The sequence below is a fragment of the Canis lupus genome, chromosome 19, assembly GCF_003254725.2.
Source record: "Canis lupus dingo isolate Sandy chromosome 19, ASM325472v2, whole genome shotgun sequence".
In the NCBI taxonomy this organism is placed as follows: domain Eukaryota; kingdom Metazoa; phylum Chordata; class Mammalia; order Carnivora; family Canidae; genus Canis; species Canis lupus.
The window spans coordinates 1,197,029-1,211,534 of NC_064261.1; the positions used below are offsets into that span (position 1 = coordinate 1,197,029).

The window sequence follows — 14,506 nt, forward strand, 5'->3', positions numbered from 1 at the left end:
CTCGGCTTCACCAGATGGTGTTCCCGACTTCGTGGCTCCATCTTCGGAAACGTCAAATACGTTCTTCCTACGGGAGCATCGGTATGCAGGTCACGACTTCCCCAGAGGAGTTCACGCCGCTGGGTTGAGCACCTCCGTGCGGTAGACTCGGGGGCTCTGCAGCCCTGCGCCTTCGGGAGGACTCCCCCCCCCCACTCCGTCCCATTTCCCCCCGCGGCGGGGACGGTGAGCTTTCCTTCCACCTCCCATCATGTTTTGTGTAGGGGACGCGGGGCGTGAGTTTAGCCCAAGCTGCGGCAGCGGGAGACGGGGCGAAGGCCGTGGTTGTGGAATACCGGGATGCGGGCTAGCACGAGCTCCCCCACCTGTGGGTGCGCAGTCACTTAGGATTGGGGCCTGACGGCGCGGCTGTAAGGGGGCGCGTGGTGCGATGAGCGCTGGGTGTTGGCGCGGCTGGCGGTCCCTGCCGCCGCATCCTGCGCTCACCCTGTGTTGGCTACTGGAGTTTAATTAAAAAAACAAAAAACAAAAAACAAAACAAAACAAAAAACAAAACAAAAACAAAACAAAACAACCAACATTGAGCCTCCCATCTCAGGTGGGGCGATCGAGCCCCGCGTCGGGCTCTGGACGTGGAGCCTGCTTTTGATTCTCTTTCCCCGGCTACCAAAAGTGTGAGCCTCCGTTTCCTCATAGGGTTGTTTTAGGGTTAAATGGAAAGGGAAAGCGGTGACGGAACCTTCCAAGTGACCGAGCAACGTCAGCTAAAGGGCCCTAGCGTCAGCATTTCGGAAGCCGCCTCAGGTGGTTCCCACGGCCGGCGGCGCCGGGACCCAGGGCCTTGGCAGCTCCGGCGACATTCAGCGGGGAGGAAGCCAGGGTGGTGGTGCGGCAGAGGGGCTGACGTCACCCCAGATGATGCCCGGGACGGGCCGGCTTCCCGGGGCCTCTCGGGGCCCTTCCCCTGGGCCTGGGCCTACCCTGTGGGTGCTCAGCTGTGCACACGCTCCGGGCTGAGCTCAGAAATCCGTCCATCCTTACCTGGGGCTCGGTGATCGCCCCTGGGGGGGTTACGGAAACCTGGGCTGTGCGTGGCCTCCCGAAATACCGAGCGGAGCACAGAAGTTTGTTTTATGGCCACCTGCAGATCACCTAGCCTTGCAGTGCGGGAACTAATGACTTCGGAGAGCGGCACATGTGTCTACACCTGCCGTGTCTGCGGTACCGTCCCTGGCGGCTTGTGCAGTGGCCCCGGCCGTGCTCTCCTGGGGCGCTAGGATGTCGGGAGCCTGTTTCCGAGCCTGGTGATGTGATGTGATGAATTGCGTTTCTCTTCCCCGAGGCCACTAGGGTCTTGGCCTTTGGAACCATCACGAGGCAGCCCCGGGGAAGACAGCGACGGGCGCCGTCGGGGCGTGGAGGCCGCAGCCTGGGGGCCCTGGAACCCTTGGAAGTCCCATCTGCCAAAAATAATAGTCGTAATAAAGTCTGATCTTCAGGCTGCTGTTGAAGTGACCGTAAGCGAATGAATCCGGTTTTCTGAAACTGAGTGTCCTTACCTGTAAAAGGGGCAAAGCAATGATAATACAATATAGGATTAGGGGATTGCAAGAGGTGATAAGGCGTAGGGGGCCCGGAGGCCCCCGAGGCCTGGTTGGCAGTCACTTGATCCCCTGGCGGGGAGGAACGGAGCCCATCTCGTTCCAGGGGAGGAGGTCTCCAGAGGGTCGCGGGCTTCCCCGTGCACCCCACCACAGAGCCTCGGGCCTCATGGCTTTCCCACTTTTCCACCCGACAGCATGGCTCTTGCTGTGTCTTGGGGAGCAGAGAGGACGGGCCATGGGGGGGAGGCGGTGGAGGGGCCGCTGTGGGTGCAGGCTGTGTGGACGCTGCAGCATGTGTAGATGCAGCTGCGGGAGCCGAGTCCTCCCCCACCCAGGGCCCCGCGTCCTCCTCCTGCCACCCCCCCAAGTCCTACCACCCTGCACATCCCCCCTCCCCACCAGCCGGCCTGCTCCCGCAGGTGCCCCAGGTCAGCAGGTGGGCAGGCACCCCGACACCCCCTATACAGCAGCCGGCCTGCTCTAGCAGGTGCCCCAGGTCGGCAGGCAGGCACCTCGACACCCCCTAGACAGCAGCCGGCCTGCTCCCGCAGGTGCCCCGGGTCAGAAGGTGGGCACCCTGACGCCCCCTAGATAGCAGCTGGCCTTCTCCAGCAGGTGCCCCAGGTCAGCAGGGGGGCACCCCGAACCCCCTAGACAGCAGCCGGCCTGCTCCAGCAGGTGCCCTGGGTCAGCAGGCGGGCACCCCGACACCCCCTAGATAGCAGCTGGCCTGCTCCCTCTGGTGCCCCGGGTCAGCAGGCAGGCACGGAAGTGCCCCGTAAACCCAGGCTGCGGACGAGGGGGAGCCTGTTGGCACAGTGCTCTCAGGAGCCCCGGTTTCCTCCTGGGGCATTGGCGGATTCCTGGATCCCGCAAGCCAACAGATGGAGGCCTTCGCCCGCACGGCTGCCCCCTGCCCCCCGCACGGCTGCCCCCCGCCCCCCGTGGGAGGAAGTAAGGGACCCGCAGTTGGTTGTCAGCCTCAGTGAACGCCTTTCCATGGAAGACACTCCCTGAATTCTGCGCTTGGCCGCGGGCTGGGAAGTGGCCAGAGTCCCCCAGGGAGCCACGAAGCCCCCCAGGGCGTCAGGGGGCTGCACAAGGAGGGGGACACGGCAGAGAAGCCCGGGGGCTGCCCCGGGGGGACTAGGGCCCTCCAGCCAGCAGCTCAGCAGGTTCTGCGTCACCCACCGTGGCAGGGGCACCGAGAGGCCAGCACATGCCCTGGGGTCTCTGTGCGGCTGAAGTGACAGGTTTGGGGAGCAGAGGGGCTCCGAGTCCCAGGGCGCTGCCCCCAGAGCCGTGTGCCCAATGGTGCAGCGAGGGGCTCTGAGTGAGCAGCCCCACAGAGACCCCACGCGGGCCCGAGTGCTGTCGGCTGGGCCAGGGACGCACCACCGCAACTCCTGGGTCGAAGGCCCCGGTGGGGTGGGCTCCACCCATCTGCAGCGGGGTAGACTCGGTGTCCCTGCTCACCTGCTACCACTGCCCCAGCCAGCTGCCACATGCTGCGTGGCTTCCACAGCAGAACTGTATTTTGAGGCAGAGGAATCCAGAAGTTGAAGACCCAGGTGTTGGCAGGGCTGGCTTCTTCCGAGGCCTCCCTGCTTGCCCTGCAGACGGCCACCCTCCTGCAGGCTCTAAGCATGGTCCCTTTGGGTTCACACCCTGCTGTCTCTTGGTGGCCTTATCAGGCCCAACCACGTTGCATCAGAGCCCCCACTCTCATGGCTTCATCTTAGCTTGATCGCCCTATCTGCAGATACAATCACGTTCTGAGGTTCTGGTGGTTAGGGCTGCGACGCGTACCTTTGAGATTCGGGGTGGGGGGTGGGGGCGGCGATGAAAGGGTGAGAGAAGTGGAGATGCAGCCCACCACCCCGAGTCTCACAACAATTCCAGCCAAGCTCTGTCCCAGAGCGTCAGTCCTTGACTTGACGATGAGAGCAACCCTTTCTCCATCTGCATAAGAAACGGAAGGGCATCTCTGATAGAAAACATTATCTGGAGCTTTTACAGATGCTTGACATTTAGAAAAAAACAATACAGATACCTTCATAACCGGAAGAACAAGCCCTGTTCCTTATCTCAAGCATGTTTTTGTGCAAACGAATTTCTGCCATTCTCATCCGTGACCTATTTCACTCATGAGCACTCTTCTAGACCAGAGCTTCTCAAACTTGAACGTGCATGTGAATCACTTGGGAGCTTCAGTAAAATGAAGGCTGCGATTCGGTATGTTTGAGGTGAGCCTGAGACCCTGCATTTCTATAGCAAGTCTGTAAGGGACGGTCCTCAGGCCGTCCTGACCAGCTGCAGGCCAGTAGGAAGTGAGGTATGGACGCTGATGTTCACAAAACATCTCCTGATAACATCCAAGACCTCGTCCAGCTCTGAGAGGCTGTTATTTTGTTGTTGTTGTTGCCTACATTTGTTTCCCGAGACCGCCATATTCCATTGCCCAGCCATCGCCTACTACATTTTTTGCAAACTTTCAGTTTATGAGGCTCACACTCAAGGCAATCTCATTTCTCTTAGAGCAGTAGCTCTTAATTTAGACCACTAGCCCTTGACTTAGAGCAGTAGCCCTTAGCTTAGAGCAGTAGCCCTTGACTTAGAGCAGTAGCCCTTAGCTTAGAGCAGTAGCCCTTGACTTAGAGCAGTAGCCCTTGACTTAGAGCAGTAGCCCTTAATGTTGTGCATTGGAATTAAGTGGAGAGTGAGCCTTAAAAATTACAGATGCCGAGATCCTTCCGTCAGAGATTCCGATTTAATTATTTTAGAATGTGGCCTGGAAACTGGCACTAAAAAATATTCCGGGGGGGATCCCTGGGTGGCGCAGCGATTTGGCGCCTGCCTTTGGCCCGGGGCGTGATCCTGGAGACCCGGGATCGAATCCCGCGTCGGGCTCCCGGTGCATGGAGCCTGCTTCTCCCTCTGCCTGTGTCTCTGCCTCTCTCTCTCTCTAAAAAAAAAAAAAAAAAAAAAAATATTCCGGGGGATTGTAATGCACTGTCGAAATTAAGAACAATGGCTTTAGGATTAAAGTACTTCCCCCCTGCATCCCCCCCCCCCCCAGAAGCAGTCCTGGACCTATTTGACCTTTTGTACCAGGCTACTTTCTGTCAAAAAATAGATACTAATAATTGCCCGTCTACAAAAGAATTAGGTTTAATCATTGTTGATAATTGAAGTTTTCCTCAGGAATTTTTTTATCACTTGGAGCAGAATAGTTGCTCTTCATAGAATAAGAATGTGATTTCCATTTTTGCCAGACTCCTCTCCACTCCCTATGGTGTCTCAGGCTCAGCCCACATCTTTCCTTAACCTGTTTGGAGCCTCTGGGCAGGTGAATTTGCAACATTATCTCTAGAACACTGATCAGTAAGATAGTGAGCTAGAGATGGAACATGTCCAGGGAGAAAATTTAAATGCACCCCTCAGGGATATTTCCTATAAAGTTTTCACATCACAGAGGTGGTTCTTCTAGGTTCACACTAAGATCACTTCCATCTCTAAGGTTCTAGGGTGTGAACCATTCAGTTTGTACATAGATCATTATTTTCTATCCACAACAAAAATTAAAGAGTTGGAAAATCAATATCTAAGAGTAGCTGCTAAGTCTCTGACGATTGAAGATGATACTTCACAATTCTGTGTTCTGACCCTTGCCATGTTGTCATTATTACCTATGGGTGAGAAACACCTTGTCTTCTTAATCTCTGAGATTGCCCGTGTTTATAAGAGTCACTGGATCATAATATGTAGTTAACGCGAGTCAGCTGACATTGAAAGAGTGAACTAGGATCTAATATGAGCTATTTGGCTTTATTTCTTCGTAGCCATAAGTGGAATCCAAATTTTTATTTAAAATAAATGGAGGAGGACACCTGGGGGGCTCAGTGGTTGAGCATCCGCCTTCAGCCCAGGGTGTGACCCCGGGGTCCTGGGATTGAGTCCTGCATGGGGCTCCCTGCATGGAGCCTGCTTCTCCCTCTGCCTGTGTGTCTGCCTCTCTCTCTTTCTCTCTCTCTCATGGATAAATAAAATCTTAAAGAAAAATAAAATAAGAGGAGGGTCTAAGTTATACTGGCTGCCAAAACAAATGTAAATATCCAAACTTCAGTGTTTTAGCCCAGCGGCAGTTTATGACTGACCCTCGTGGTGGGCAGGTTTCTGCCATGGCCCCAGGCCTGCTGCCCCAGGTCGCACACATTCTGCAGAGTCCTGAGACGTACCCCTGGGACTGGGTCCCGTTACATGGCACAGTTGCCTAAGAAAAGGAGGTTATCTGGGGAGAGTCTGTCCTAATGAGGTAACCCTTCAAACGAGAGTGGGTCCTGAAGCCGGAGATCTGCAGTGTAGGATGAATTTGGAGCAAAGTAGATTCTCTGTTGCTGGATTCTGTGCCATCCGCTATGCCTCCAGCCGAGCTGCTCCGGGCGAGAGCTGCTCCTGCTTCGCCTCACAGTGAGCAGATGGTCTCACCACACGAGGCCCGGGTGTGGGACCCTGGTGCGTAGAGTCGGGGCATCGTGGCCTCCCTTTCTCTGGGTCTGGATGCTCAGGGATGGCTGGCGTTGAGGCTGCGCTGCTGCCTCAGTGTCACCGACGAGGAGTACAGCAGGCCCCCCGCCCCTACTCTCTGGCAGCAGCGCCCGTGCCCCCCGTGCTCCCTGTGCTCCCCGTGCTCCCCATGCTCCCCATGGCAAGGCTGACTACTCTAGGGTGGGTCAGGCCGTGGATGAGAGTGTTGCAGAGCTCCGTTCACCCGTTGCTCGGAGCCATTAAAGCTTACGAACTAGTCTACAGGGATATCATGAAAGATTGAGTATAAGTCACTATATGTTACCAGGTATTTGGGTTTTTTTTCTTTTTTCAAGGTAAATGTAGTATCTCGATGTTTGAGCGTATGAAAAAAAAAAGGATTGAATTGGTTTTACGAGAAACTTAAACATTCAAGACGGAATATATAATCTACATCATCATTTCTATTACGTGATCTTTCTTTATTTGATATCCTAAAAGTCTAGACAAGAGGAAGTTATAAGAACTTGAAATGTGTAGTCAGATATACATTCCACGTTCCAGGAAGGACAAGGAGGGGCATGATAAAGAAAACCAGGGAAGAAGATTGCTAATAAGACCCAAAAAGGGAAAATGAATTCCAGAGGAAGGCCAGTAAATCTCAGGAGGCATGACATTGCCCATGAGCGGGAGTGTTCCAGGTGTCGCAGTGACAGCCGTCTCTTCATCCCTTCCTCATCGGGAGGCCTCATCTAAATCAGCCCAAGGTTTTGTTTTTGTTTCTTGTTGTTTCTTCAGTGACATATTCCTTCAGTTTTCCCTATCCCCTGTCTCCATCTTCCTCTTTTTCCTGTTCCCTCCTTCCTCTTCTCTTCTTCTCCTTTCTTTTTCTCCCATCCCCCCTCATTTCCTCTTTCTTCTTCCCTCTTCTCTCACTCCCCCCCTTCCTTCCTAAGAAAAGGAGGTTATCTGGGGAGAGTCTGTCCTAATGAGGTAAACCTCAGTGTCAGGTACTGTTCCAAGTGCTGGAGAGATGTGCTGCAACAACATATGAGGTCTACCATGAACTGTATGCTAAAGATAACTAACATAAAGACGAAAGGCAACTGGCATAGAGAAGCTATATAATTCTTCCACTGCGACCCAGGGCAGAGCTGGGATGCTGCGGGGGGCTCTGAGAGTGTCACTCCTCTACCCAAGGTTCTTACCTGACTTCCTGTTGCCTATGCATTGCCTAAAGCTCCAGTTCTATAGCATGACGGACAGCAAATGGCCGCAAACTCTCTTCCCAACATATTTAACTCTTTCTATTCCCCTGATGACCCTCATGTTATGGTATAAATACTCTTTTCCAAACACGAATAGCCTTTAACAACCTCGTGACACGTGCCTTTTAGCAACACCGTTTGCTTTGTCATGATCTCCCTTGCCTAAAACTCCTACTCATCCTTCAATACCCAGACTCTCCTGACATTCACAGTCTGAATTAGTTACTCCTTACTCTGAATGCCTGTAGAAAAGTGCTCACATTTCCATAAAGGCTGTGTTAAATTATACTGAGTTTATTCATATATTTGTCCCACCCACTAGACTCTGAAGTCTCAAAGAGAAGGAATGGGACCTTATTTTCTGGTAAATCCAGTACTCGCCACTTACTGCGTGTTCACTGTAAGGAGGGATATATATTATGCAAGAGAAAGCATCATCAGTGTATAACCGATACACCGTAACATTTGTACCATTGACCTTAAATATAAAGGTTTCAGGTCTATGTATAAAACTCTTTTAAACAAATGTTTCATATGGAAATCTGACTTCATAAAATTCAAAACTGGTTTACAGTTTTGTTTTTCAATTCCTCTAATTCAGGAACTCTGCTAGTGTCTTTTTTTTTTTTTTAGGATTTTATTTATTTATTCATGAGACAGAGAGAGAGGCAGAGACACAGGCAGAGGGAGAAGCAGGCTCCCTGCAGGGATCCCGATGCAGGACTCGATCCCAGGACCCCAGGGTCACACCCCAGGCTGAACGCAGACGCTCAACCACTGAGCCCCCCAAGCATCCCTTTGCTAGTGTTTTAAACATGCCCTGATTTGGGAAAATGTGACATACATTTTTAAAAATACTTCTGCTATGTAAAGGGAAGTTCATTCTTTTTCCTCTCTCTCTCTCTCTCTCCTTCACACATGTACACACATTGGAAATGGTAAACTAGTCCATGAATGTATTTAGATTTTTTCACAGTGCAGAACTTTAGATTAAGAATATTTTTTTTCTATAACAATTTATTTATATTTCTAAGGAATATATGTTCTGCTAAGACCAATATCAATTTAACAACCACATTGCAGTAATTGTGAATATTATACTACCTTATTCAATATTATATCCAACATTGGATCAACACAATGTCATATCATTACATTATTTTGATATGTGTGTATATAAAGTATATATATGTCTCCACATGCCTCATGCAGTCCTGTATAGGTTGACCTCCACCAGGGTCTGACTTCTTTCTCTGTATTTCTAAATTCAAGCATTTCCCTTTGGCTGGTGTTATTTGGATGTCAGATATTTTCTTAAAAGGATGCGTAAGCAAATATATACGTGTGTGAATATATTCACTGTATATATATATATATTAGGCATTTATATATGTGCACTATATACATATAGTGTACACCATATATATATACACTTTATATATGTCTCCTATATGTATAGTGTGTGAATGTGCATACAGTAGTCCCCCCTAATTCATGAGGATACTCCCAAGACCCCCAGGAGATGCCTGAAACCACAGATAATACCAAATCCTACATATACCGTGTTTTTTCCTATACAAACATGCCTATCATGAAGTTTAATTGATAAATTAAGAGTTTAACAATAACTAATAATAAGATAGAACAATTATAACAATGCATTGCAATAAAAGTGATGGGCATGTGGTCTCTCTATCTATAAATATCTTATTGTATTATGCTCACCCTTCTCATGATGATGTGAGATGATAAAATGTCTGTGTGCTGAGATACAGTGAGGGGCATGACGTAGCGTCACACCGGCATTGGCCTTCTTTCTGACCTTAAGGTGCATCATGAGGATGATCCTCTGCTTCCTAAAAGGGCGGTTGACTGTGGGTAATAATGAGCCCATGGAAAGTGAAGCTGTGGATAAGGGGGAGGACTGTCTACGTCTGTATATGTAGAGAGACGCAGAGACGGAGAGTTTACGGTCTCTGTGTGTGCCGTGGTGGGTGCGTGTGTGAGGGAAAGAGGGCGAGACCCTATACATGCACACGCTGTACGGCCCGCTGGTCTCCTGTTAATACGGAGGCTCCTCATCCTCCGAGGCCAGCTGATGGTTTCCAGCTCGTGAGTCGGAGCGGGACACCCGAATGTCCCGGACCGAGAACGTTCACGCAGCCGCCACGCGCCGGGGCCCTGAGCCGGTGGGCGCGCTGTCGTGAATCCTGAGCTGAGCGCCTTCTGCATGCAAGTGGTGGTGCTCACTCTGTTGAGATCTGCCCCGTCATTCACGTTGTGCTCTGGTGAACAGTTCTGAGCCGTCAGGACTGACAGATTGTGCCAGCGATGGTGTAGGGTCTGCCCCACAGACACAAGGGAAGAGCATCATGCAGCTCCCCCCACCCAAGCGCTCTCCACGGAGGCGGACACCGTGTGGAAGGGTAGTCGGCCCGTAGGAACTGGTTCAACCTTTGTGGCACCCCGAGCAGTGTTCCAGGTGTCCCCCCACCTGGGGGACTGGACCAGGTAGGGTCGGGCATGTGGGGACTGAAAGCACCCGAAGAGAGTGCCAGTCATAAGTGGCCGTGTTGTTGCTCCTCGTCGGGACCGGGGCCGAATGACCCCGAGGACGCTGATCCGTCGTGTCCGGGGCTTGTCTCCCCTTCCGTCCTGCTTTCCCTCTGCTCTCCAGGTAAACACAGCTTGCCTGTCCGCTGCTCTGCGTTCCTAATCCTGACTGCAAATTAGGATCTACTGGATTCAGGCTTCATGTCTTTCTTGCTCCTACTGGCTCTTTCCTAAGTGAGAAAGATCGGTGTGATTTCTTTTCATTTGAAACATTTTTTTCCTTAAATGGAGATGCATTGACTGGGCTGCACGTTAGACCCGATGCCCGGGGCCGGGCGGGCAGGAGCAGCCGGGGCCCGCGAGGTCCCCGGGAGCGCCCGGCGGAGATGTGCATCCGCTCCTCATCTCAGGGGCTGAGGCTTCCGGGAGCACCTGCAAACCTAGGAAGAGCTTCCCCGGACGGCTCATTGTTTCACCCTATTTCCCTCTCCCCCCACTTGAGAATTAGTTTCCAAATGAATTTCGGTCATGGTATCTGACAGTTTGGCCCAGACCCCTCAAGCGGGAGGGGTGGCCTGTAAAGACCGCGGGTTCGCTGCCCGTTTGGAGGGAGGCTCTTCGTGGGGAGGGCATGGAAGGGCCCTCCTCGAAGCAGCTCCTCCCTGGACTGTCGAAGGGCGAGGGTGAAGGGGATTCCCTACGGCGCGGCTGTGTCTGTGTTAGACGCGGGGCCGGGGAGGCTGCGGAGTCGTGTCTACGTGGGCGAATCGGGGCGCTGAGCAAGTGTAACTGGCGGCGCGAGGCGCTGCAGCAGGTGCTCCAAGGTGCCGCAGTCGTGGTGAACCCGGGCTCTGGCCATGGCCACGGCGGACCGTGGCACTCAGCGCTGGGAGGGGCTGCGGCCCTGTGCCCTGTTTCGAAATCACACAGAAAATGTTTGGTTTTTCTCTGTAGGTTCAAATCAGTGTCCTGCCTGAACGCCAGGATCCCCCGCCGGAGGCCGGGGTAAGTGTTTCCCATGTTCAAAGGGGCACACGCGTCATTCCCAAGGTCATCGGGTGGGTGTCCACCCCTGTGCCGTGTGGCAGCTAATGACACGGGGCTGCGGGGGGCGCTTCTCGGGGTGCCGGCCGCCTCGGGCCCCTCGGGGAGCCCCGGCCCGGCCTCTGGCAGCGCCCTCAAGGGAACCCGCTTTTACCTTCGCGGCCGACAGGCGAGTCTGCAGTGGCCCTGCCCGGGCTGACGAGCGACGCCCCGCGCGGTCCGGCCGGGGAGCAGGCGGGGGTCAGCAGGTGCGGGCTGCGCGGCCCGGGTCCGCCCCATCGGCAGTCTGCGGGAATTGCGAGGGCAGCAGGAGACACTGTGCGGTCGGCCTAGGCTGGGGGGTGGGGGCATCCCCGGCGAGGGCCCCTGGGCTGCGCACGATGAAGGAGCCTGGACCCAGTTGGGCTAAGGAGGCCGAGGGCCCCTGGGGCTGCTGCTTGAGCATCTGCCCGCCCGGCTCAGGTCGTGACCCTGGCCCTGGTCCCTGCTGGGGGGCTGCGTCTCCCTCTCCCTCTGCCCCCGCCCTTGTGGGCACGTGCGCGCGCTCTCTCTCTCTCTCTCTCTCTCTATTTCTCTCACTTGCTTACTCATTGTCTCAAATAAGTACATAAAATCTTCCCCAAAAAAGCTGTTATAACGAGGCCAGGGCCCTGAGCCACCCAAAGGGACTTGCAAGTCCCCAGCGATGCTCGGGCGCCAGTGCTCCCCCTTCCCCGGGGTGCGTACGGCCACCCAGGAGCCCCCCCCGTTTTTTTTTTCTGATACCTTTTTTTCACTGTGACTAGTTCCTTTGTCTTTTTTCCCTTCTTACGTGATGGGAAACTGTTGTAACCATGTCTGTTAGAGTTGACGGTGAAGGAAAAGTACATGGGCTATGAAAAAGGGCCTGTCCTCTGAGTTGCCGTGGGAGATGTTGTATATTGACCTAGTGCTGTCAACTTTAGCTCTGCAAAGACCTTTCAAACTTATACCACAGTTCCTGTATGCAGTTTTATGAGAAGAGGTCAGCGTATTATTGATATATTCATTTAACCTCTAAACAGGCACTTTTCAATGAAAATATTATGGGTGCCACAAATGTGTGCTATATATCTTAAATTTTCATTTTTTAAAAATTTTTATTTATTTATGATAGTCACACACAGAGAGAGAGAGAGAGAGAGAGGCAGAGACACAGGCAGAGGGAGAAGCAGGCTCCATGCACCGGGAGCCCAATGTGGGATTCGATCCCGGATCTCCAGGGTCACGGCCTGGGCCAAAGGCAGGCGCCAAACCACTGTATCTTAAATTTTCTAGTAGTCCGTGCTTTTATTTTATTTTATTTTATTTTATTTTATTTTATTTTTTATTTTATTTTATTTTATTTTATTTTATTTTTTATTTTATTTTTATTTTTTTATTTTATTTTTATTTTTTATTTTATTTTATTTTATTTCATTTTTTATTTTATTTTATTTATTTTATTTTATTTTATTTTTATTTTCTTTTAGTCCGTGCTTTTAAAAAATTAAAAAGAAACAGGCAAAATTAATTTTAATATTTTGTTAAAGTCAATATGTACAAAATATAATCAGGTCAAGGGATTATATATGCTAATTAATAATTAGCATGAATAATGAATTATTTCACACCCTTTTTTTCATACCATGTTGTATAAATTTGATGTGTATTTGATGCGTACAGCACACCTCAAGTCAGAGTCGCCACAAGCCTAGTGCTCCAACCAATGGCTCCCCACTGGATGGTACAGCTCTAGATAGTGCTTGGAAAAGCTTAGGAGGCTCTTGAAAATTGTGGCATAAAGGAACCCTATACCCTGATTAAAGGCTTTGTGAGATGAATACAGGTGACGGAGGCTCGGCCGCTCACGGCAAGGAGTACGGGGCTGCGGTCTTCCGGCTCCTTGTGCAGTGCAGCTCAGCCGGGGAGCGTGGAGAGCCTTCTGCAGAGAGATGCGCAACCCCAGTGAGCGTCCTCCACCCTGTGACTTGCTCAGAGCCCCCGCGGGGCTGGTGGGATCAACTGCTTACGTGTCACTCTCTATGGAGAGCACGTCAGGATTGGGGCAGACGCCCCAGTGTTGGTCGCCCTGCTTGATGTCACTCTCCAGCCAGGTGAGTGAGTGAAACTGCAGGAAGCAATCCAGGGACCGTCTGCGTTGGCTGCTTGCACCAGAATGATCACGGCGGGGGGCGGGGGGGCACTCTCACGAGCTAGCAAAAAAGGTCAGAGCCACATGCTGCGCAGGCATAGAGAGCCTGGGCGGAGGGAAAGGGAGCGGCAGCCTGTCCTGGAAATACAGCCCGGCGTAATGGGGACAAGGGATGCCGGATTGGGAAGCAAGAAACCCGGATTCCAACTTGGCCTCTGCACATTAGCTGGTTCTGGAGCCACGTGCAAGCGGTTAAGTCCTTGCACTTGCACGAGCTAAGTGCCTTGCTCACTTTGATTCTCACGACCACAACTATGAGAAAGATGGAGTTCCCGTCTGCGCCTTTCCTCGTACCGCGGTCAGGCCTGTGGATGGTGAAGGGACTCCTTCCAGACCACAGACGTGTGACGACAAACAGGGCCTGCCAGTCCCCGCTGAGGACAGCCAGTCCAGGGGCCGGGAGGAGTGATTTAATGGCCCAGATTTCCATTTTCTGGACAGAATAACATTTAACATGACACTCCAGACCTCTGAGCTCCAACTTCAGTGAGACTCTAATTTTTTGTTGTTGTTGTTCATCTTTCAAATTTTTCCACTGATATTAGAGCTTCCAGTTTAAAACCTTTATGACGAGAATTTTAGAAACAGCCCCGAAGAAGAAGAGCTGGAAAGGCTCATTCCTTGAGTTGTATCTGAAATATAAAAATCTTCGAAAAACCTCTCTCAAATGCTATGGTTATGTCTACAGTGACAGCAAAGATATAAAATAGTTTTAGATTAAGTTATTCTCTTACATTAGCCTTAGTGTGCTCTTTCCCTCCATGGGGACTTAGGTTTCAGCGACAGAGACTGTTTCCCTCTGATTCATTCTTTTTACAGGAGGCCAGTGAATATTCATGCAAATGAATGAGATGTTTTATTTATATTGAGGTGAAGCAAATCCCTAAACACCTGCTAGAAAGTAAATATACAGGCAAGTTCCACCGTTAGTGACACAGTGCGGAACGGTTAGACGCGGTCTTTGCGGGTTTCACCAATGCACTTTATTTGTATAATGAATAAGATCTTATTTATACCTAAATAACACCTCCTCCGGTTTGACATGTTTTAATAATGTCATTACGTAAATTAGTCTTTAACAAGTTGAGTGGTTTCTGCCGACCCTCTTATCCTTTGCAATGAGGCATGTCGCTGCCAGTGATGATGGAAAGTCCGACTCGGGGGCCTTGCCCTAGGCCTGCTGCGAGCAGTCCTAGATGGAGGCAGGAGGCGTACCACGTGGCCCCACTGTCCTGGGCACTGGGCTTGGCTCCGCAGCGGACAGTCCAGGACATTCAGGGGCTGAGGTCCCGACTCTA

At 51.7% G+C, this 14,506-nt stretch overlaps 1 protein-coding gene across 12 annotated transcripts in view; it reads left to right on the top strand.

Moving 5' to 3' along the window:
• The window catches only part of INPP4B (inositol polyphosphate-4-phosphatase type II B), a 707,387-nt gene that overhangs the window by 450,861 nt on the left and 242,020 nt on the right, over nucleotides 1-14,506 (top strand). For 10 of the 12 annotated variants that reach the window (XM_035702054.2, XM_025462335.3, XM_049097162.1 and 7 more), the window contains one exon: nucleotides 10,907-10,957. The exons of the other annotated variants lie outside the window; for them this stretch is intronic. In XM_035702054.2, coding sequence (XP_035557947.1) covers nucleotides 10,907-10,957 — 51 coding nt within the window. The remainder of the gene's footprint in view (nucleotides 1-10,906; nucleotides 10,958-14,506) is intronic. 12 annotated transcript variants of the gene reach the window in all.